We start from the raw sequence: 24,542 nt of genomic DNA, 5'->3' as shown, positions 1-24,542 counted from the left end.
TGACATGTTTATATACTTAAATTAATATGGCGTATTCTGTACTGCTGTATTATAGAACATTAAACTGTTGAACAAATGGCGCATATATACTTACCTTTCCCTAAAACATGGCTGAAAACTACTTTGTGGGTTTTCATTTCTCCTTAGTTAGTCAAATTGCTCACAGGAGAATACTGACAAAATCTGTTTTGTCAACTGACTACAAGAAAAACCCTGTCTTTATTTTTCAGGACGGTATATGGCAGACTGCTGATGAACCTGTGAAAGTCATGTCATTAAAGGAGTACAGGAAACCCACTCTGCCCCCTCTACCTTTCAAACACTATTTTCACATGCATTAATGTTTTTAAATGTTGATCTACTTTGAGGCTGAACTACAGGACAGAAAATGCACTTTCAAAAGTCATTTTGCAGAGCTTGTATTACTTTATAATAGCACTGAAGTTAACTTCAACACTGTCTGTAAATGATCAACTGCAATATTGGGGAAACTTTGTTAAAATTTTGGTAAATTTATATAGAAGTCAAAATAGTAATCAGTAGTTGTAATGAAAGTATGAAATTGTATGTTATACTGTAAACATCAAACGTAAAAACGTAGGAGAGCAAGTAAGACTATTTGAGCTTTCCATAATAGTCGTTTTTCAGATTCCTTAATTGCCAGTTTTTAAAGAAAACAGAGGCAAACGTATATGTAGTTCTTCCATACACTTGTGCCATAAAAACATTTGAGTTAGAGATGTATAAAAAATGTAACTTGATGCCCATGTATCATATATTATTAACGTGTATGTTGTTTTATATAGTGTTTTTTCTCCTAAGTGCAATGTGTTACAAAATTGCAAAAGACAGAAAAGATTTACTTCTGCAGTTAGTGAATTTTATGGGCGTTGTGATTGTTTGAATTAATGCTGTAGATTTAATTTATTTTTATATGAATTTCATAACATTTGTGCCTTTAAAAAAGCCTGTGCCTATCCGATTTGTTATTCATGTGCCTCACTTCCTCTTTCAAAGTTTGGCCATTCATGAAGAAAGTGTGGTGTTTGTATAATACAACTTCATAAAAATTATTTCGATGGGGATTTAAAAGGGAGATCTGCAGAAGCTAGAGGTTGTGTTAAAGGAGACTGAAATAGTGGATTACTCCCTCATGGGGTAATTGCAATAAATGCATCCATAGTAAAGGGAGATGTATCATGCAGGACTTTGAAATTTTGATATACTAACTTCAATGTCACCAAAGATGAGAATCTTGAAAGATGGTAATGCATGCTTTTAAAGGAAACAAGCATTTCCCTTTACATTGACTGCATTAAGTGCTTTTGGAATTGTGTGATGTGAATGTGAACAGTACTTTGGGAGGAATATCATTTAAGAAGGGGATATTATGGCAGCAAGATGACTGTACTGCCATTTCTATTAGTTTTACTCTTTTTTCTGTAACTAGCAGTTTTAATATTTCTCTTCTACTCTTCTTGCCACAGCCTAAGCACAGAAAAGTGACACGTTAGTAACATTTTTTAAAACAAGTTACTAGTTTAGAAAATCTTTTATGTATTTGTATTATCAAATGATTTTTTCAGTACAGAAATCAAAAGTATTGGGGCAAAGTAATTTAATAACCTTCAAGTGGGAATTTTATATGACCATTCTGAATACCGATATCTATTTCAAATTCTCTATTAAGACAATAAAACTTGCTCGAATTAATTCATGCAAAACCAGTGGTGAAGTGGACTGCTGAAGCTTTGCAATAAATTAAGCTTTAGAGAGGCTACATAAAATCTAATGTATGCTATACACTTGGCAGATGAGATTTCCGTTATTATCTCTGAGGAGATATTGGACTTTACACCTGATTGGAAAAGTATATCTGGCTTTTAATTTGGTGATCTTATTGAATGGGGAATTTCTAACGGATGTAAAATGGTACAGTCTTTTTACTGGAATCTTAATTGTAATCTGCTTTGCAATCAAACTGCGTTTAACATGACAACGTTTCATTAATGAAAACCCAAAACTGTATAGCTGTTCTTAATGAACTATTGCTTCCATTTCTGAGTTAAATGAAGTAGCTACTTTTCAGCACTTTCAAACTACTCTTCATTTGGGTGATTATACGTACATTTGCATTGGGTGCAGGTTACAATTTTGAAGCCATACAAGTTTATATAGACTTTTTGTAAAGAAATTCAAAAACAATGTAAAAAGTACATGTAGCAGTCTGATGGGGAAGAGAAAAAAAGACATGTAGCAAGCTGGTTCTTGCTTGTGTATACAGCAATATCCTTTGTAGCTGCCTCTGAAAACATTGATTTGTAAACACAACTCTAAAGGATCTGAGTTTTTATGGATTATTACTACATCAGACTGTAAATTAGAGCACACAACTTTATCTTACAAAAATTGTAAATACTTCTGATTTTTCATAAAATGTAAATTTAAAAAAATGTTGCACCCATAATAAACATGTAATATATAATTTAAATGCTGATTTATATTGCTTATGCTTTTGCAATCAATCCCAGCGGGTTTCCAAGCAATACAAAAATATGATGAAACTGTGTCTGTACTAAATGTTTGTCAAGTGTTAATTGGTTTGTAAGTAATACGTAGTAGAGATAATATATGAACTGTTTTCTATACCTGAAAAACAACACAACAAATCTGGGTGGAAAGACAACTTCTGCAAAGAGCTGCATCTTTACTGTGCTTGGGTAAATGTCTAAAATGTCTTGTGCCTTCACTAAATGGATATTAATAATTAGGATTAGGCAAAACTGCAGAGACGTTTGTCAGAAAAATACTGACTTTGTAGACATGAGCTAACTTGTTGCTGCTGTCTCTTCATAGAGCTACCAAGTGCTGTACATTCCCTGACTTCCTTAATAAGCATATATTCTGTCAACTGTGCAGTTCCACAAAACAGGAAGTTATTTAAGTAACACTGTTTCCACAGTCTGAGAATTGTTCTTCAAAGCTGCAAGGATAGAAGTAGAAGTTGGAGCTGAACAAACATATGTTATAATCCGTTTCTTTCCCACCAGTCCCACGGTCTGTATAGTTTAATAAGTAATGACTTATTAAATTGACTTTCTCAGCTGGCTGGATATCACTTCAGTAAGTGCCGTTCTTGTCATGCTGGAAAGTAATAGTCCGAGGGTTTGATTATTATCTTCTGCTGCAAGATGGGAATGAAGAATGCAAGTGCCCTATGGCCATTGCCCTGTGGCCTGAACAAATGTCCACCTAGCTCAGGACTCTGTCTTCAGCAAAGGCAAAATAATGAACTGTGGCAAGGAGAACTTCAAAGCCTTTTGCTTTCTACTCGCCCAGCATCTGCAGCCATTGGCTTGGGATGTAAAAGGGTACAGCTCTGCTCAGTCCTTCTAGTAGTCATTTAACTCACTGCCCTGGCATTTCTGTTAACATTTGACTTGTTACTGTAAGCCAATGTCCAGGTACTACTCAGAACTGGATTTATACTGCTCAAGCAAGGTTGTCATTATCAAAGTGCTTTATCAGGTAGTTTTTTGGGGGATAATGGGCTACTTTTACAACTGCCAAATAACATTTGTGTAGAGTATTTGAAGAAGATAAATTATTTGATTATCAGCTGGAACTGTGTGGGAGTTACAGTGTCGTGGGTTTTGCCATCTACTAGAAGGGAAGGTCTTGCATCATGGCTAAAAGCATTACATTTCAAGTTTTGCATGTTTGAGAAGTTTAAGATGCATATCTTAATATCTGTGTACCTTCTGTTTCTTTGGCATTGCTAGATAATTGGTTTCCATTTCAGTTGTCATGAAAGGGCGGTTTTACTTTAGAGCACGTAAGAAAAAATTCAAATTCCTGCAAGGACAGAGTAAGCTAAAAACAGTTCAAGGAACCAAAGCAGCAAATAGCACACTTACCGCGGGGTGCCCTTGATGGGACTGATTTCCAGGACTCTCTATTGAAAACCTGATGTTTATCTACAGCTGTGCATATTATTACACTACTGAGTATTCCTTCTCGATGCTGTTTGACCTCCATGTTTCCTGATATGTTGATTTTTAACTTCTCCTTTAGTTAATACCAATAGAAAGCATCCAGCCTTTAAAGAATAAAGTGATCTTAGAAACACCACAGGCCTCTTCTGAATTACTTACAGTTACTACCCAGATTCTGCATTTTCTTCATCTGCTTTCACTTCAGTTTGAATCCATTATTTCTGGTTTTAAATTGGGGATGGCTATTTTAATTATTATAAACTAAAGGATTATTTGGTTTGCTATTGTCCTAGTTGTATTTCTTGCTAAAACTTCTGTACCTGAGTATGTTTTCCATTCCTAAACCTCAGCTATTTAAAAACAAACACTTACTGATGAAGGCATCAAATATAGAATCATACTTAATGTTAAGCTGCCTGGCTGGACGGCAGAACCAAATAATGCTGACAAGCAAGTCCCATTACTTCATTGAATTTGTTGTTTATAGTCAGTTCAAACTAATCCTACAGGCAGGTGGTACTTCAAGGTCAACTTGAGATTTTGTTCATGCTTAAAAAGCAACAATCCCATGGTCAACATCTCTACGCTAATGAAAAACAACTAAACTCAGTTAGACTACGGCTTCACATTGTGCCAGCTGGGCAGCCTGCTACTGCCAAAACACGGAAGCCACACTTCTCCTCTTCACCCACCACACCTTGCACCAGCTCCAACATGCTTTGTACCTTCCTGGGAGCCAACTCCACTCACCAACCAGACATAAATCAGATTTATGCTAGGCTAGCCGGCTGGACCAGCCAGCATCGGGGTCTGGCAAACACCCCATCTAAGAAGGGGCAGGGAACAAGATCTCATTTTTGCAGCAACACATGGTACTCCTGGCTCAGATGCTCACTAAACCACAACCGGAGAGAACTGAAAGCAGCCAGCTCAGGTGGCATAATGGAAGACTTCTCTTAATAGTGGCTATAAAAACAGAAGTTATAAGAGATTGATAAGAAAAGCAAATAAACACGGGGGGTAAGGAAGACCATGTAGATAGTTTAATCGAGGGTGATGGAGTTTATTCCAAAAAAAAATGGCAAAAATCTTTTCCGCTGTGTTACTGGACCCTTACTAAATGAAAATGCCAGAATTAGTAAGAACACAATATATGAAAAATAAAGGTGCTTAATAATTATTTTGTCACAGTTGTTTAAATGACACCTAGATTACACGGTGAAAATGCTTTGCAATCCAACAATATCTAAAAGAATGTGAACAATTCTTCTACTAAATATTTTTAAACCTGCAGATCAGATAACATTCAAGAATTTAGAAAGATGGATAAGTCATATTATGGACCATTAATTTTCATTTCTTGAACATTTAAGAAAGCATAAGAAGATTGGAAGAAAGCAAACACTACAACAGTACAAAAAAAAAAAAATCACAGAATATCCCCAGCTGGGAGGGACCCACAAGGGTCATCGAATCCAACTCCACACAGCACCACCCAAAATCCAACACTGTGTCTGAGAGTGTTGTCCGGATCATAGAATCACCAGGGTTGGAAAATACCTCCAAGAATATCCAGTCCAAGTGTCCAAATGCTGCATGAAATCCAGCAGCTCGGGGCTGTGCCCACTGCCCTGCATGCAGTTGGCCCTTTGTACTACTTGGGCACACTGCTGGCTCCTGTTCTATTTGCTGTCAACCACAACCCCCAGATCCCTTTCAGCAGGGCTGCTCTCCAGCCTCTCACTGATCCAAATAACTGTAATATAGAACTTAGTGAGAAAACTAAAACACAGTTAAGACAATATCTACTCTAGCTATTTGATTTTTAAACAAAGGCTCTACTAATTTTTAAGACATACATTCTAATTTAAGGAGGAAATGATATGGAATTGTCCCAGCCTGCACTTCACTGGTTGCATAAGAAAACTGCAGTGGTATATATAAACTGTAATTTCAAACAGAACTTCATGAGAACTGTCATAGCTGCAACTCTGATTAGCAATTCTCCCTGGTCTACAACTTCTTAGAAAAATACCTATTTTTTTTCTTTGTTTTTGAATACTTAGAGATCCATCAGAGTACAGTTCACTCTTGTTTTAAAACTGAAGCTGTGTACACTTTAAATGTGCCAAAAAGACAGCTTGTAAGCTGACATCATCATAGTAGTTTGGGTGAATCATCTACACAACAGAAAAACCTTAGAGGGAAAGAATGGTCAGATGCTCTGCACACATCCATCTCCTTCAGATAGATCAAATCAATCAAGAAAAAATGATGAAGAGGTGGACACGGTATGTCAAAGTTGTATTACATGAGAGTCAACAGCATTTTACTAACAGAATTGTTCCTTTTCATAGAATTAGAGAATCATAGAATGGCTTGGGTTGGAAGGGACTTCAAGGATCATGAAGCTCCAACCCCACTGCTGCATGCAGGGCCACCAACCTCCGTATGTAATACTAGACCAGGCTGCCCAGGGCCCCATCCAACCTGGCCTTGAACACCTCCAGGGACGGGGCATCCACAACCTCTCTTGGCAGCCTGTTCCAGCACCTCTCCACTCTCATAGAACTTCCCCCTGGTATTCAAGCTAAATCTTCCTTCCTTCAGCTTAAAACCATTTCCCCTTGTCCTGCCATTATCTACCCCTGTAAAGAGTTGACTCCCCTCCTCTTTATAGGCTCCCTTTAGGTACTGAAAGGCTGCAATGAGGTCATCCCTCAGCCTTCTTTTCTCCAGGCTGAACAAGCCCAGCTCCCTCAGCCTGTCTTCGTAGGAGAGATGCTCCAGCCCTCTGATCATCTTAGTGGCCCTCCTCTGGACCCTCTCCAACAGCTCCCTGTCTTCCTTGTACTGGAGGCCCTAGGCCTGGATGCAGTACTCCAGATGGGGCCTCACAAGGGCAGAGTAGAGAGGGACAATCACCTCCTTGTCCCTGCTGACTACTCCTCTTCTGATGGAGCCTTTGCTTTCATATACACCTGTTTAAAACACCATTAAGCCTACCAGGGATGTGCATTACATGGTAGTGTGCTCACTGTGTTGAGGTTCACAGCCTGGTTGTCTCAGAAGGCATACTAAACCTTATGGAACCAATTTTATTTATCCAAAACAACCCAGCTAATCTTGCACAACAAAACCCATTGAGATCTGGATTTCCTGCAAAAGTTCTCCTCTAAATAGGTAGGAAGACCTCTGCCATCACAAGGTGCAGCAAATCTACAGCAATATATTGTCCGTGTCCTGCTTACAATCACTTCTCTGGAACAGTCAGGATAAGATTAAGGAAGGAGCAGTCTGGAAAACAACTGAAGTAAATTTTGTTTGAAGTTTGAAGGAGGCAGCATCTCCCTCAGATCACAGCACCCACAGCCTGAGTGCCCATCCAGACACAACAGCTGCTGGACACCTCTCAGGAAGACACCTTCCAGCCTTCGAGAGAAGTTAAAGCAAATTTAAAGAGTTTTTTTCCCCTGTGTGAATGAAATTGTAAAAGCAAAGCTAAATACTCACTTAGGATGCTCAGAACACAATAGTTACTTAGAAAATGAAAGAATTTGTTAGTCGCTGAAATAAAATCTAGAAAAGAAAATCTAGGAAAAAGAGATGCTATTTCCCATTCAATGTATTAATACCAAAAGAGTATCCTTATCTCTGATACAAGATGCTGATGATACACGATGTCACTGTATCTCCTCTGTCAACGCTGAACCTTTCGCTAAGACAAATGTAAAACACCGTATTCTGACCACGCAATTCAAGCCAGCTTTTGTCAGTACAGACCTGAAAACAGCAGATCTTATCATGTATTTGCAGACACTTCCCATCTGCCACTGCATTCCAACTGGGATCTGCCCTCAGTCTGACAAGTTCAGGATTTCTCTCGTGTTCAAATTCTGCTGTAATTCTAAGAGTGAATACTACAACCTGCACCTGCAGCTCCGGAGAATTCATAAGAATGTAGGACAACTCCCAACAACAATGGATGCAGGAAATCTGCCAGACCAAAGCACACAACTCTGAGCAGTCTGAGCTAGCTGCCAAGAAATGAGCCCCTCGAGTCATAGAATCATAGAATCACAGAATTGCTAAGGTTGGAAAAGACCCACAGGATCATCCAGTCCAACCATTCGCCCTTCACCAATGGTTCTCGCTAAACCATGTCCCTCAACACAACATCCAAATGCTCTTTGAACACCACCAGGCTCGGTGACCCCACCACCTCTCTGGGCAGCCCATTCCAGTGCCTGGCCACCCTTTCAGAGAAGTAGTATTTCCTAACGTCCAGCCTGAACCTCCCCTGGCGCAGTTTGAAGCCATTCCCTCTAGTCCTATCACTAGTCACACGAGAGAAGAGGCCGTCCCCCAGCTCGCTACGACCTCCCTTCAGGTAGTTAAAGAGAGCACTAAGGTCTCCCCTGAGCCTCCTCTTCTCTAGACTGAACAATCCCAGCTCCTTCAGCCACTCTTCATAAGAGTTCTGTGCTCCAGACCCCTCACCAGCTTTGTTGCCCTCCTCTGGTCACGCTTTAACACTCCTTTTGCCTGGACCAGGACAGCTCATTCATGGACAAGTTTACTGAACACAGCAATCACATATCAACTTGCATTATCTCCTGGTTAAGTATGTATCCAGCTACTGACCTGGTTTTCCTTTTGGAAATGGCTTTGATGATGACACACTAAGGAGAGCATCTCAAGCCCTGCAGCACTGCTTCAGAAATGTGCCACTTAGAATGGCATCCTGTGTCTGTGTGTGCACCAAAGGAAGCAGAGGGAGGCATGAAGAGATCTCTCTCTTCTCATGAAAGACGACCACCCCATCACCACATCACCCTTTGCTTTCCACCACCCTCACCCTGAGCTCTGGCTGCAGGGGCAGCAGACATGGGTGCATGCAGGACCACCCTCATCCCTCACCCCATGCCATGACTGTTCGGTGCATTGGGCTCTCAGCAGCACCAGCTGGAGGAACGTCATGCCCCACTCCTCACACTGAGTGCATGTGTGATAAGAGAACCCAACAGATAAAGATGCAGATGTGAGATATCAGACCATCTACTGGCCAAAGCAAAGTTATTTTTGTTGGGTTGTTATGTACCTCCTCTTAATTTTAGAGAGTTTTAACCAAGCCACCACAGAGCCAGCCTAGCTGTGAGTAATCCCAGCTGAAAAAAGCAGCCTTGCTGGCTGTGTTGTTGGGGCCTTTCCTGTTCTCCTGCAGGAGGAATCCTCACAGGGCAATGAGACAATGCCACAGACCCAGGATGCTGTTCTGGTGGTGTCAGTGTCAGTATCAGGCTCAACCGCCCTCCCTGTGCCACCAGCACAGTACTCTGTTCTGCGGTTCCTTTGCAACTCTCTGCCAACCAGCTGCGAAGGAATGCTTTTGGATTTGGTTGTGCTTGGATCAAAGCTGACTGACTGTGGGCACCGACATTTTTTGTCATTCCTGTGCCTGTGAATTGGCAGTTCTAACAAAACAAACACTTTTTTATCCTTGTATTTCTAAGTATAGCTCTTCTGAGTCTAGCAGAGCTCAAATAAATGAAAACATGCAGTTCTTTGCCATTCAGCTGAGCTTTGCAGTAACCACACACACCGCCTGCTTGCTGTGAGTAGGCACTACAGAGTTCAGTGTGGGCTGGAGAACTGGATCTTTGTGCCATCATCTAATTTGTTCTGCACTGTCACAATAAGCAAGCTACAGTCTATGAGGTACAATTCACTGCACATTACCTCCACGTGTTTTTCAACATCTCTTGCTTTAAAGCACACCAAGGTCTCACTGAAACAGAGCAAGTTTCCTGGTTTTGACCGGAGAAAGAGAACTATCCACCTAGCAGCTGGTATAGTGCAGTGTTACTGATTTAGGATGAGAATAATGCTGATAACACAGAGATGTTTTGTCTGTTGCAGAGCAGAGCTGCACAGAGCCATGTCTCTGATCACAGGTTTTACGTTTTGCCAATTCTCTCCCGCACTCCACTTAGGAGGAGTAAGCAAATGTCTGTGCAGGGCTCAGCTGCCCACCAGGTTAAGACACAACAGCAAGTAGCACCGGTGTCCATCCAAGGATCACATCTGGTTTCAGGAGAACAGAACAGCAAAGCTTCCAAGTGTGCTGCAAACTACAGGAGCAGGATGTTTCTCATCAGGCTACAGTAGCACAGCCTGGCTTCTCACTGTGTTTTCATCTAGACAAGTTGTGCAGATCATATTTAGCACATCAGTGTCTAAAATCAGTGTCCTACAGGAGTGTACAGGCTTTGCACCACCAGCTCTCCGTGTGCTTTCTGGTATGGGGAAAAACAATTTAGCTTCATTTTTGCCAAATATTACTGCTCAGGATCTGGAAATAAATTATGCATAACTATGCACAGCTCACAGTTAAACAGTTACTATGTTAAAAGCTAAAATAATTCTCATCTGAAATCACAAGGCCTGGCTCAAGTTTGCAGTTTTGTGGCTATAGTGGTACTACAGAAATCAACATCCACTCAGCCCACTGGGAACTGAAATAAGGCTGAACGAGGAGCTCATGGCCTGAAGAACAGTATTCTTGAAATCACTTCTGTCATCATTTGATGATCCTCGAGGTCCCTTCCAACCTGAGCCATTCTGTGGTTCTGTGATCACTGGTGTCAAGCCCTGAAGAGCTGTACTACAACAAGCCCAAGCGGCAGATGAAGGGGAAAAGCTAATTAAAGGCTTCGGAGAGAAACATTGTCTGCATGTACATGCTAACAAATAAGCTTCCTATATTCTGTCAAGAAGACAGACATCCTTTTTTTTTCCTTTCGAATTAATTCCTTTCAAATTAAAAAACAATCATTTTTAAAAGGGAGAATTTCCAACATATGTTAGGCTTTAAGTATTTACACAATAGGAAAAGAGAGAGGTCTTATAACACAGCAGTGATCCTCTCATTTAATTACACCAAGCAACAGAAGAAAGTTCAGCCTGACAGGACAGGACAGAAATGAACACCAGGGAAATGCTTTATTATTAAAGCTCTATATTGGAAGAACAATAGGACTAGAATCAGATAATAGAAAACTGGCATATAAAATTAAATCTCCACATGTCACTGTTGCCACACATCATAAAATAGTCTGATTTTACACTGCGACGCCCCTTTTCTCTTGCAGCTCTTCTTGTGTTCACAACAAAGGGCCTTCATCCTCTTTGCTCTCCTCAGGCATTTTCTCCCTGCTTTTTTTCTTCACAGAAGGCAGAAATCATTTCCTCCCCATCTCTTCTTACTGCGGCACGTTCCACAGCCACCTCTGAGCGTTTCACATCTGATGCCCGAGCTGGTGGCAGCTGAGCTGGGACGTAGGGTAACATCCTGAATCCTGGAGCTCTAGAAACTTGAAGCCTTCTGCCCCATGACAGGTTCCTTCTTACACCCCACACATATTCTTACACTTAGTAAGTCCCCAGTCTTTTTTTATTTAACTCTGCTTCCCCACAGTTTTAACCCAAACCCAGAGGCTCTCCAAAACCACACCTACCTCACCTTCCCCAGTCTCCTTGTCTAGCAAACTGTCTCCCTATCAAGAAAGCCTTTACCTCGCTCCCTTCCCTCCTGCCACCTGCTCTGCATGTACCATTCCACCTTTCACCCCATCCCGGCTCCTCTCCTGACTCACACACAGACACACCTCCCTCACAGCTCACCAGCCACCCGGCCGGCCCCAACCAGTGGAGCAGCTTCCATTTCATGGCTGTTCAGGTCCAGCCAGTGGCACGTGCTTACAAGTGGCACATCTTCCTTCACCCCTTGTCCACTTGCAGAGTTGCTCCCACCTGTCTGTGCCTTTGCCTGCCCACCTTTCTTCACCTGTCCACTGCTGTTCTCTGACCCTGCACTGGGTTCAGTGCTGTACTCTCTTACCTGTGGCTGAAGCCATCATCCTCCTCCAAAGCTGCATGCACCTGGGAAGCCGGACAGAGATCATCTCCTCGCACTGCCAGGTGCTGAACCACTAGTGGAAATCCGCATTGCCTCAGCTAGGCCTGTCTTCAGTGCCTTACAAACTTCCAAATGTGCTGAAGTGGTTTTTTTATTATTATTATTTATTTGTTTGTTTATTTATTTATTTTTTTTTCTGCTCAGAGAAGCTGTGGTGGTGCCGCACCCCCGGAGGTGCTCAAGGCCAGGCTGGATGGGCCCTGGGCAGCCTGAGCTGGTGGGGGCAGCCCTGTCTACTCAGGGCTTTGGAACTGGGTGCGCCCTGAGGTCCCTTCCAGCCCGAGTTATTCTGTGACCCATTCTATGATTTTCCAGTTACAGGACCGTAGCATCATTTAGGTTGGAAAAAGCCTTTAACGTCACCAAATCCAACCACCACAGCACCAGCGCAGAACTGGTACCAGTCAGACTTACAGACTATGGGAATCAAGAGACGTGAGCTCTACAAGCCCGGGCACAGAACCCTGCTCAAACGGCAGGGCAGGCAGAAGGAGCACCACCTCCAAAAGCACCAAGCACGAAGGAGCTGACTTCTCGGGGCCGCAAGAGGGGACTGAGCACAAATCCCAGCCAGCCAGGTCGAGGAAATCCTCGGCCCACGAGAACCCGTACAGCGCGGCCGGCGAGTGATTAAAACAACACAGCGCTGCTCACCTGAGAGACGCGCCGCCAAACTCACCACGCCTCCCCCCGCACCGCCCGCGCCTCGGCCGCCCATGGGACGGGCCACGAACCGGCGGTTCTGACGGCCGAGCGCCGCGGCGGGGAAAACCGAGGCGACCGGAGGGGGAGGGCGGCCACCGGGCGGGGCGTCCTGAGCGGGGCAGGCGGGGACGGGGCGGTGCGCGGCCACTGCCTCTGCGGCGCCGCCGCTCGGGTGCGCGTAGCCGGGCCAGGGGAGAAGAGAAGAAGAGCTGGCTGAGCAGCGAAGCTGTTCGTGGGTCGGCCGGGCAAGGGCGGGCGGCAGGAAGGCAGGCAGGTAGGAGCTAGCTCGCTGGCCCTTGCCCGCACCTGCTCCGCTGGCGCTCTGGGGTTGTGCGGTGCGTGCGGCCGCCGCGTGCCGCCATGGCGGGGTGCGGGCAGCGCTCCGGGCAGCGAGCGGCGGGGGGGAGATGGAGGGAGGGAGCGAAGATGGCGGGCGGTGGTCCCCGCGCTGAGGGGCCGCGGCGAGGGGCGGTGGCGGCCAGGGGTGCTCGGGGGGAGCCGGCGGGGCTACCTGCAGCCCCGACCCTGAGGTGCCGTCCTTTCCCTCTCGGACCCTCGGCACCCAGATGTCAGCATGCTCGGGGGTTCCCCCGGCATGGTGCTTTTCCCAAACAGTGCAAAGCTTGTTTGCTTGTCTGTGGCTTATTGCCTAAAGGCAACCTCAGGAAACTCGTGCGAGAAAGCTCTGGGCTGCTTTTGGGGTTGTGCGTTTTCCTGATGGTCACAAATGTGTCATCTTGAAGGACTGTAGGTCTCTCTGCTTCTGCTTTTTGTCCCTTGATACCCATCACCTCCTTCTAGAAGTTGCTGTGGAGTGCTCTGCCTTGCTACCTGCCAAAATACAGTCTGGCTGTGGCTTTAATCGTGTGCGTGGGCCTCATCTCCCTCTCGCATCTCCCGGTTCTCCCTACAGGTGTTCCAGAAAACAAGAGCTACTTTTCCCCTGTGTGCTACAAGTGTCGTGTAAACAGCATCCCACCGCCAGGGACCCTGCAGAGCTCTCATTAAATTGAGTCCTGTTCTCGTTTTCCGTATGGCATCCAGCCCGTCAGCTGTGAACTCTGCCTTGCAGGCTCCTGTCTGTGGCCACGCACCCTTCCTTGTGTCAGTGTCAGGGCACCTTCCCAGCTGAAGAAGGGAGTGGGGACTGCCTGTAGACCAGTTTGTATTTTAGCTGTTTTTCTCTTGTAGCCTGCTGGGATGACGTTGGCAGCTTCTTCAGGAAATGTAGCTGTGGCTGGCATCAGACAGAATCCCTGATGCTCTGCCAGTCTGTGGTGAGAAGGATTCCTTGTGCACATGTGTCTGAAGACTGGCAGGGTTATCCTGCTTTCTGAAGTGTCCCTCTGTAGCTCTTTCCCAGCACTTCCCCATATGCTTATTCTGTCCCACCTGCAACGTTCATAGATAACAGCACAGTGTTACCCTTACTCAGTGAGCTGATAACTGTTGTTTTGTCAACTCGTACAGAGTTTCTTTCTGTGGCATCTGCTGACTGCTAAGATGTCTTTGTGCACAGCTTGTAAACTTTGACAACCCTTCTCCTGGGATGTCAGAGTTGTGTGCTGTATGAGGTCAGAACGGTGTCAGGCACTAATTAGAGACTGCATATGTATGAGAGCAAATTGGCATCTCAGAACTTGTTAGTGCTTGTAGCCTTAATGCTGCTTGAAGGTAGGAAACTGGACATATATCCAATCAGGCTAGTCGGCATTTACACCTAGCTTTACACACAAGTAATTAAAACATCAGAGGGAGCAATTAAAACTCCCATCAGAGGAAGGGAGATGCATGGGAATAAGGTGGTAAACTCCAGCTTACCTTAGGCTGACCAGCTGTGCTCACAGAAGAATGCCTCTGCTGCCCTTGAAGCTAAGACTGCAAGCTGGGGGAAAAGCTGTGATATGATAAAGAACAGAAAATATGGTGGGTGCAGACACAGATGTGAATGGAGAAGGAAGTTAGATGGAAGGGGGATGGGGGTGGAATACAGAGCCTGTTAAGAGTTTTTGTGTGAGAATTATATTGAATAAAGTTGAGAAGACTTCCTTCCAGACAGCTTGTCCTATTAGAATTCATGGTTTAATTTGTAACCTGAATTAAAAAAAATCATCATCATCAGAGAATGGCAGTGGTAATTTCCCAGTAGGAGGTCAAAAATGGGAAATATGGGGGAAAAGATTTAAAAGGAAAACTGGAAGAGACCGTGTTACAGTTGTGGACAAACAGTTTTTGAAGTAGTTACATGGTTCTGATCCTTCTGCATGGAAAAAAAAACATGCTTCTGTAAGGAATAGCAGGAATGACACCTGTGGTATGAAACACAGAACAGAGAGACAGCAGTGTTTTAATTCTTCCAACACCTTTTTCTTTTAATCCTCAGTTTCTGAGTTCATGTAACTGCATGAGGATATCAAATTTCACATGGGTCAAAAAAAGTAAATTTATAGCTCTGGTATTTGCAGTGGAAGTCTTGGAAAATACAGTGGTTCCAACAGAAAGCAAGAATTCCTGGGATTGCAAGAAAAAACTACTTTTAAATTTGTGGAGGGGCCCATAATGTGAAAGCTGTGATACAAAATGTTACACACAAAAACAACAGCGTTTCTTCCTCTTCTGACCTGTTGTTTCCATGTCTGCTCTCAAGCTTGGGGTAAATAGAAAGAGAAGACACCCTTACATCAGGTATACGTGTGGAGATACCTGATCTAGTGGAAATATTTCAAGTGCACAATCAGTACAAGCTGCTTTCTTAAAATACCTCTTGAAACACAAGAAATGCAGCTTAATGTTAGGTTGGGTTTACTGTTAAGATTTGGTGGTAGCACAAATGAAAATTAGTCCTCCCTTGGATTTTGCAGAGTAAAATCTGTCTTTTATCTTCAGAAGCACAACAGACTGTTCTGAATGTTCCTTCTCTTGAAAGAATTAAGAAAGTATGCACATGCTTCACTTCTAATGTGTGTTTTAACTTCATCTCACAGAACAAGATTAGTGAAAGTGAAGCAGGCACTGTGTTGGAGCAGGGAGAGCAATGACTATTCTACCAAGTCAGCCTCAGCTTGCAGTTGTTCCAGCCATTCTTAGCAATGAGAGATTGTCCTCAGAACAGGGAAGAAGTAACTAACAGGTCTAATGACTGGAGCAATGGGCTTCATTAGGGCAAGTCCCTTACCGTTGCTATTTCAGGTAACCAGCCAGGAGGTTTTGTGGCTTCCTGCAGTGGCCTTATTGCTGTTGTACAGGAGCAGCTTGTTTCTTGCCCTTCACGTCCTGAGCTTGCTGTGCCTTTTCCTGGCATGCTCCTCTTTGTCTCCTCCTGGGCTGCTTGAGGTGCAGCAGTAGAAGATCTAATATCTTCATCACTTGTATCTGTCTGTTCACTCTATTCTTTAAATGGGACTCTGCTCCTATGAGTCTCTAAGTAAAGCGACTCGGTGTATTGCCCTGTAGTGAAGACAGATAATTAGTTAATTATGTATGTGAGTGACTGGCATGTTTTATGGTTCTGTTTTGTTTTCATCCCAGTGGGGCACTGCAGTTACTGGGAAGTGACACAGAGCTTGTTGTGGCTGACACATGCTCAACAGTTTGCTTCCAGAAATCACAGAATACTTTCTTGTGGAATGACTGCTGTTGAGGCAAATGTGAGGAGGAGTCGGTCTAGCTTGACTTGTAGCTTGCAGTTGTATGAACTCGGTGCAGGGCAATGGAAGTTGGTAGAGGAGAGGCTGAAGGTTGGTAAACAGCTGTAGCTAAACCCATTCCCCATTTTCATCTGTGACAAGCTCCTCCAGTACCTGTGTCCTTCATGATATTTCCAAGTCATAAGTAAAGAAGACTGATCTCGGAAACTGCTGGTGTGCGGAGGAAAGCCATTAAAACACTGCTGCGTGGGCAGGCCTGAGTGCCTCCTGATGTCAGTAAGAGATAAGTTTTACCATGGTGCATACGGATTTGCTGTTTTCCAGTCTGAAATTCCCCTTGCTTTCAGTAGCTCCTTGGGCAGAAGATTGCCACTGTCATTGCAGGTATCGTTCTAATCCCTGTGTGAGAGCAGTACAGGCTTCCCTGTTAGTAATGGCAGCAGTGAATTTTTTCTAGAGCTCACCGAATAGCACTCTGTCCTGATTTTCAGTAAGGCTTTCCCTGCCCTGATATGCCCACATCAGCAGATCGGTTGTCCATATGCACAAAACTACTACTGGCCTCAGCACTAGTATCTGTTCTCTTTTGCTTCTCAGTCTAGGCTCTGACGGGCCAATAGGCTTGAAACTTTCTGGGGCCACCTTTGTTATTCTTTTTAAGGCTTTCTTGCAGCAAAGAGAAAAGGGTTGGGAGCAGGAGAGTTGAATTAAGTGTTTTGCATGCCTTTTTTTCTTTTTCTTTTTTTTTTCCCCTCCCTGCAGAATAGAACCAAAAATCCTCCACGTACTTGCTCTTGTAGTTATGTAGGACAGGAAGCTGACAGGAGAGAAGCTGAGAAGTCTCTCGTGCCTCTGGAAGGAGGAACAAGATCTGTATGCTCTGAAAAGGTATGTGTTGCCATGATTTATATGTTAGGAGATTTACTTGGTAAAAAGCCTGGTAGTTATCTGTACTCAGTTGCGTTCAGGTTCTTTCTTTCCCTGGTTTTCTTTTCCTACCGTTTACTACAGAAATTTTGCCTAACTTTCTTCAAGTAGCCTCTCCTTGTTCCAAATATTCAGACTTTGATATTAATGTCCCCCTAATTATACAACTGTATTTCCAAACATACAGTTCACTGAGTTGTACATCAGCAGTTGTGTTGTGTTCAGTCTAACAGTAACTGACCTGTCATCTGTATTCAACGGCAACGAGCTTAATCAGGCCCTTTGTTCCATTACAAAGTTACTGCAAAAGGGAGAGTGTACCAAGAGCATGCAATACCAATAGGCTGAGTAGCAAACATAGCAGTAAAAACCACAATGTAATTCATTCTGCTATTTCTTTTCTTCTTTTCACTCCTGTATTTTCACATCCACAGGTCTACCGTGGATTTCTGCCGCTGTATGCTAACAGGAAAGAAAAAAAATAAAACAAAACACAGCAGTCTGAGGAGATTCAGTTGTAATGTATTCAGTGACTGTTCCAGTACCAGTAGGTGAAGCAAATAATGGACAACATAAGAAAGCTACTTTTTTCCTTTTTCTTTTTGGGGCCATATTGCTCTGTGGTGGATTCTTGCTTTCAGTTTTTACCCTACAGTCATGCCCTTTTGAAACCTTCAGTGACTGTAGTGGGGTCCTGAAGGCTTCTGGGCCTGTGCTGGGTGTAACTGGATTGCTTTGCATTTTAATCGCAAGATCAAGGGCCAGGCTTTATATAAGCCAAAGACAGTTGCAAAATGAGCAAATATGTAGCCTTTTTTTTTGTCGAGGAAACTGCCAGTTTGCCCAGTTTCTCATCTTTGGATTCCTGTTTTTGACAAGTGGAATGCTAATTAGCATCCTGGGCATTTGGGTCCCTGGCTGCAGCCCTGGCTGGCCCAATATACAGCTCAATCAGACTAGCAGTTCTGATGGGGACCTCCAGGGCTGTGGATTCCTGTCATTTCAAATCCTGGGGCCTTTGATTGTGCTTACTGGGTTGTGTTTCTTCGTGATAGCTCATGTTAAAAAGAAGCAAAACTTAAATCTCAACGAAGAATCTCTGGAAAATGAAGAACGTCCTCAGAGCCCTGAATCTTTTCAGGTTACACTGGGTGAGTAAATAATGTGTGAACTTCTAAACTTCCTATTTACCAGGGATTTTCCTCTGAGTGTTATGTGTTTAAACATACTGATTCTGTCACCTGCCACCAGACAAGCCAGTGGGCAGGTTGCTTTGTCTTAGATGTTTTCTGTGTGATCAGTTCAGTTGCCTCCCTCTTGAGGAGGTAACCTTCCTTTTGGCAGCACCTGATTGTCTGCATGAAAGAAATTACATAATGTGGCACAAATGAGTCCAATCTCCCTCCCTTTCCCAGAAAGTGTTGCTAACATTCCAAATCACGTCTCGTGGTTTCTGTGACTGTATCTAAGACTTAGGTTAGCCTGGAGCTGTAGCACCCTAGCCTGAAACTCTGACCCACCCCCTAAACAAGATAATCTGATTCATAAGCTTTGTATTGTATTTCCTTGAATAATGGCCACCTGTTCTATCAATCTTCAGATGTAATCAGAACATAGTTCTGTTAATTGTAGAGCATACTGTATTTAATGAACTATTAAGAAGGAATGATGCCCTAAGTAGTACCCTGCTGTTAATAAACCATTAATATATTCAATATATAGATTATGCTGATAACTTTCTAGTTCTGAGGGAGGATGAATGAGTCAATTATAGCATTGCTCAACTGTCATCTGTAAGGACTTGAAGTCCAGAAAGCACAGCATTTACCCTTCTGTCTGTCAAACTGATGTACAGACCTGTAACCTGATGATCCTCAAAAAAAGATGAGGGTTTAGTGTCAGTTTTGTGTGGTAAATCAAAGGGGCATAGAGAATCAGTCAGATTAGTTTTTAAGGGCAGTAAAGCAGATTTTGAGGTTTCCTTTCTTTCATGATTCCATCAAGAAGCGTAAAATTCAAAGTACGAGGACTTAATGACAGTCACCACTGTGCCAGAATGTGCCCCCGCCTAACTCAACATCTGTTATGTTCTGTGACTTGTCAGTGCAAATTGCAAAAAACGGAAACAATAAAAAAAGAGGTACCAGGCAATAATGAATGTTTTTATGAATTATTTAAGCTCAGTGACTGATACAAACTTTATTTTTAAAAAACAAAAACGGAAGCTCCTCAAATACAAATCTGAATTGACAGATAAGCAACACAGTACACTTAAAGCTGAATTATTTATCTATAGCTTTGTGGTACTCATGTTAGTAGTGTGCCTGAGTAATTTGGTAGAGAAACTGTCAAAGCATTCAAAATCACTGAATCATAGCAGTTGGAAGGGACCTCTGGAGATCACGTAGTTCAGCCCCCTAATAAAGCATGTTCCCTACAGTAGGATGCACGTGAAAGTGTCCAGGTGGGTTTTGAATATCTCCAGAGAAGAAGACTTCGCAATCTCTAGGACAACTTGTTCCAGTGCTCTGTGATCCTCAAAATAAGGGATTTTTTCCTCGTGTTCTTGTGTTCCAGTTTGTACCTATTGTCCCTTGTCCTGTCACTACCAAAAAGAGGGTGAACTCATCCACTTGACCTTCCCCCCCCCCCCCCCTTTAGATATTTATAAGCATTTATAAGATCCTCTCTCTGTCTTCCCTTCTCCAGGCTGAACAGCCCCAGATCTCTCAACCTTTCCCCATAAGGTAGATTCTCCAGGCCCCAGTCATCTGTGTAGATTGCAGCTGGACTCTTTCCAGTTGTTACCTGTCTTGAACTGAGGAGCCCAGACCTGGGCACAGTGGTCCAGATGTAGCCTCACCAGGGAAGAGTAGAGGGGGAGGATCACCACCTTCAGCATGCTGGCTGTGCTCCTTTTAATGCACCCCAGGATGCTATTCTTGGCATCTTCTTGGCCACCAGAGCACACTGCTGGCTCATGGCCAACCTTTTGTCCATGAGCCTTCTCCACAGAGCTCCTCTCCAGCAGGTCAGTACAGATTAGAGGCTGATGTGTGTGATTATTCCTCCCCAGATATAGGATTTTACACTTGCCCTTGTGGAACCCCATTAGATTTCTTTCTGCTCAGCTCTCCAGTGTGTCTGTGTCTTGCTGTATGGCAGCACAGCCTTCTGGTGTGTCAGCCACTCCTCCCAGCTTTGTGTTATCAGCAGCCTTGCTCAGAGTTCACTCTATCTGTTCATCCAGGTCACTGATGAAGATGTTCAACAACATGTAATCAGGGCTATCCATGACTCAGATGTTTTTTATTCTTTCAGTATCTACTTCAAGGCTATACTTAGAAAAGCCCTGTTTTAGATGCATGAGGAGAAACCAAGTACTCATCTGCTCTTAAATTGAGCCAACAGTAGTTGTTGTCTTCGTACTTGTTGTTTCTGAGGACAACTAACATATAGGAGATCTGTCTCTTAGCTAGATGGATCACTTCCTCCCACTTAGTGGTATTTTCTAAAAGAAATATTCCATTTATGATTATGCTTTTTTTTTTTTAAGTACTCTTGGTTTTGAATGAAACTTCAGTGTACTTCTGCATTGCAGAATGTAACAGATCCTTATGTAGCATCGTTGCTTTTTATCTTAAAAGGTAGACAAGTACCAATACCATAATTCCAAAGACAGGAAATGTTCTGAGATACAGGTAGAATAGACAGGGGAGTTCAGGTTTCCAGAGGTAGTAATTGGTGTTTCTTTTTCATAGGTGATGCTGTGTTGATGTTCCCACCTCCACCACCACCTTATTTTGCTGACCCTTTGTCTCCAGCTGTGACACATTGTCTTATGTCAAGTGGTTTGCCTGCAAGCAGAAATCCTCCACCATACCATTCTGTATTCAGTGACAGGTAAGACTGTTTTATTGTCTGTTTTGTTGTTGTTTGTTTGTTTTAAATCTGAGATGATTTTTCAAGGTATCCAAGACTATGTTCTTAAATAATCCCTATTAACTCTATGCTAGGCACTTTAAAGTTTTCTATTACATCATTGAACTTCCTTCAGATACTTTGCTTTACTGCTTTATCTATACTATATATCCAAGTATAAAAGAGGGATCACATTCCAAAGTATCTTCCACGAAAGTTAAACTTTTCAAGTTTATTACTGGAAGGGATGTCTGATGATATTCCATGGGTTGTTTTTTTTGTGTGTGTGTGTGTGTGTGTGTGTTGTTTTTTTTTTTTTTTAAGCCTTAAATCTGTGGTCTTATTTAGATATTACTTGATTGGAGTTGTTCCATAGGCTGTCAAGGAAAGGTACTCCTCACAGCAGTGCCCCAGTGACATGATATCCATGCTGCCAGATTTTAGGAAGCTTCTGTAGAGGAATGCAATGAGCACTTCCCAATACCTATCCAGACGCCCTGTGACACTGGTTTTGGAAAGGTCTGTGATGGCTTTCCATGATCATTCAGCAACAGTGTGATGTGACAAGATATATTGAAACTGTGGAGGAAGAGCAGAGAAGGTTCCAGGGAGCCTAAAGGGAAGGTTGCAAACCCAACTTCATCTCAAGATGAGGAGACTGTCCCATGCAGCCGCATTTCTGCACACTGACCATAGGTGACTTGCTCAACTGAGCATAGGTGACAAGCTTGCTGCCACCACCAAGCTTGTGCAGCAAGAGTTTCTGAATGATTGAAGAGTTGCTTGCATCATAAGAATTTGCAGGGATATCTTCCTGTGGGATCCAAGCAGTGGGTTCCTATCTTGAGGGTGAAAGAGGCCACATACCAGAACTAGATAAGGCCAGGAACTAGATGCCAACATACCTAGAGCCCTCAACTTATTTTCATGCTCTTGATGATTCAGAATTGAGTAGGCTTTACCCCTTGGAAGGTCCACTGTGCATTTTTTTAGGACTTGTTCATCAGGATGTCCTTAGTCTACAATACTATGCAGCATATGAAGCACCATCACTGCAACAAGAACCCCAGTCTGCCTAGCTGAGTCCACACAGTAGTAGTCATGGGTCATTTCTGTAATAGCTTTCCACTATACTCCAGACTCTCCTGCTCACGTGAGCTGGTAAATTCCACAAGCAGCCATACCAGCTGTGTGCTTCATGTCAGTACATCAAAATTCTACCATCTTCCCCTCAAAGCAAGCAAGCACAACCTCGAAGACCTAAATGGCACAGGACGAGGTTTGTGATAGCACTGGTGCTTATTCCTGTTACCATACTGTTTGAATTCATGTTTGTGCTTCTCTACTGTAAATGCACACAAAACTTCAGTGCTGCTACAGAGAGGTGAGGTGATTATGCTGTGTTCCTGCTCCTTGTGCAGATTTGTTCAGAGTAGAAATGTACACACAAGGATGAGACGGCTCTGGGAGTAAAACGTAAAGAATGAGTTCTTTGCTTTTCTTGGAAGCTGCTGAAGTGTAATATGCTGAGGGCCATCTCTAAGGTGAGATGAGCAAGGTATCAGGACAGTGTTGGTACAACTGAGATCCAGTTGTAATGGTCAGAGGAAGTTTGTGATTACCTCACTGCTAACTTTGGCTTTCACTGTGAGCTTAGTAGTCCACTGGTGTCCAGTTACTTCTGGTTCTCTGTCTCCAAGCAGCAGTGCAATTCCATATGTCTAATGTGTTGCTGGAAAGCTTATAAAAACTTGAAGTTAGCTGTAGTTTAAGATCTCAGATGCTAAGAATTTTTGTTTTAGTTATGCAGTTCTAAGTCTACTAAGCATTTTTCACAAGAGAAGGGGAGAAGGGGAGAATGGACTGTGGTAGACTACAAAAATGAAGATGTATTAGGAGCAAAGGTTCGGAGGTTTTAGCAGGATTGCCCTACCAGAAGCAGCTAATACCCCTAAGTCAGACTGTGATGTGAATTGGAAGGGAGCTTGTTTGCTCTTTCCTGCTGAAATAATGGAATTTTTGAGTCATAATATAGCATATAGTATGAAATTCTAATGCCTATGTAAGTTGTTTCAGGGATTTCTATGACTTATGCATTCATGTACATTCATGTAAGTTGGGGTAAATTTCACCTGTTATAGAAGAGGGAACTATATTAATACAAAATTTTCTGTTTTATAGAGAACAGTTTGCAGATGATGAAAGAACAGTTGCTGCTAGAGACGATGAAACTATATATACAATCTCTGGGTGCAGTTCACCTTTGGGTATCTCCCCAGTGCGGTTTTTCTCCTCTGAACCACCTCCAGACTATGAAGAAAAAGCATCAGTGGAAAGTAATGAATATTCCCTTTCTTCTTCTGTTTCATCTTTTTCTTTAGTGACTTCTGACACCAGCTCATAGAGGCCTGTCAGATAGACTGCATTTTCGGATGAAATTGTACATTCAGATTTATGATCTTTAAATTTATTTACATTTTCTAATAAAATCAGTAACGCTGCCTTTGTTTTTTCATTAACAAGCATAAATGACGAGTTTGGATTTTAGGAAATATGAGATAGTGCTGAGCTCCTGAGTTAATGGTAAGAAGGGATTCAGTTCAGTACAAAAATGTTGAATGTTCATCTTGTTCTGTTTTACAGCTTCTGTTTCTATATTTAGTTCTTTATATAATGGAGGCAGTAAGTTGAGACTTTTTTTTTTTGCTTATTTTAGTTAAACCAGCTCGGAGTTTCAAAGAAGAAATCATTAGGAAGTGTTTTTGTTTCTATTTTTGTACTTCTTTGTGGAAAATACTTGTCTGCCGTTACTGACTTCATATGTTCTCTAGAGCATCAATGATAGGGGTCTTAAAACATGGACCATCATAAGATGGGGAGCTAATATGCTATGGAGACCTTAGGTTGTTACTTCTTGGTCTGCCTGGTAGTAAACACTACATGACTTAATTTAGACTCACTCTGGTCCTTGTGTAAGTATAATCCCCAAGTAAATCAGTTTTATCTAGCAGAAGAGTCCTATGGCAACACTGAGGATGATTAATAGTCTAACAGATTAATTGTGGTAATGACTGATTTCAGGGAGATTATACTACTGTTGTATATTGTTTGTGGTTTATACAAGCAATACCAATTAACTTCAAGAATAAGATCCACTTAACGACAGTATTTTCCAGGAGCAAACATTATTTACCAGCTAATGCAAGAGATGCTATTTCATGGAAACGCATACAGCACATGTTTATAGCTGATGAAGCACTTCCTACACTTCCCTGTATTTCTTTCAGAAATACAGCTTTCTTTTGGCTCATCCAAACCTGTGTGGCTCCATAAGTCAGCGGTTGCTGCCTGCCTTCACCGCGGATTGGC

At 42.8% G+C, this 24,542-nt stretch overlaps 2 protein-coding genes across 9 annotated transcripts in view; both read left to right on the top strand.

Moving 5' to 3' along the window:
- FCHO2 (FCH domain only 2) overlaps nt 1-4,128 on the top strand; it is a 95,090-nt gene extending 90,962 nt beyond the window's left edge. For all 4 annotated transcript variants that reach the window (XM_001232743.7, XM_040655693.2, XM_015277664.4 and 1 more), the window contains one exon: nt 231-4,128. In XM_001232743.7, the coding sequence (XP_001232744.3) occupies nt 231-253 (23 nt within the window). In that variant the 3' untranslated portion in view covers nt 254-4,128. The remainder of the gene's footprint in view (nt 1-230) is intronic.
- An 8,730-nt stretch (nt 4,129-12,858) lies between these two features.
- On the top strand, nt 12,859-23,674 carry TMEM171 (transmembrane protein 171). Of its 5 annotated transcripts, XM_046905344.1 has the most exons (7): nt 12,859-12,952; nt 13,592-13,782; nt 13,870-13,955; nt 17,088-17,213; nt 17,687-18,403; nt 21,014-21,155; nt 23,355-23,674. In XM_046905344.1, exons 5-7 carry the CDS (start codon nt 17,773-17,775, stop codon nt 23,575-23,577), a joined length of 996 nt encoding a protein of 331 aa, XP_046761300.1. In that variant the 5' UTR covers nt 12,859-12,952; nt 13,592-13,782; nt 13,870-13,955; nt 17,088-17,213; nt 17,687-17,772; the 3' UTR covers nt 23,578-23,674. The 5 variants fall into 5 exon arrangements, with proteins under 5 accessions (XP_046761300.1, XP_040511461.1, XP_046761302.1 ...); XM_040655527.2 differs by lacking the exon at nt 13,870-13,955; XM_046905346.1 differs by lacking the exons at nt 13,592-13,782; nt 13,870-13,955 and having other exon boundaries at nt 17,126-17,213.
- Nucleotides 23,675-24,542: the final 868 nt, after the last annotated feature.

This window comes from Gallus gallus, chromosome Z (assembly GCF_016699485.2).
Source record: "Gallus gallus isolate bGalGal1 chromosome Z, bGalGal1.mat.broiler.GRCg7b, whole genome shotgun sequence".
Taxonomy (NCBI): Eukaryota; Metazoa; Chordata; class Aves; order Galliformes; family Phasianidae; genus Gallus; species Gallus gallus.
This window is presented reverse-complemented; position numbering and strand designations above follow the sequence as displayed.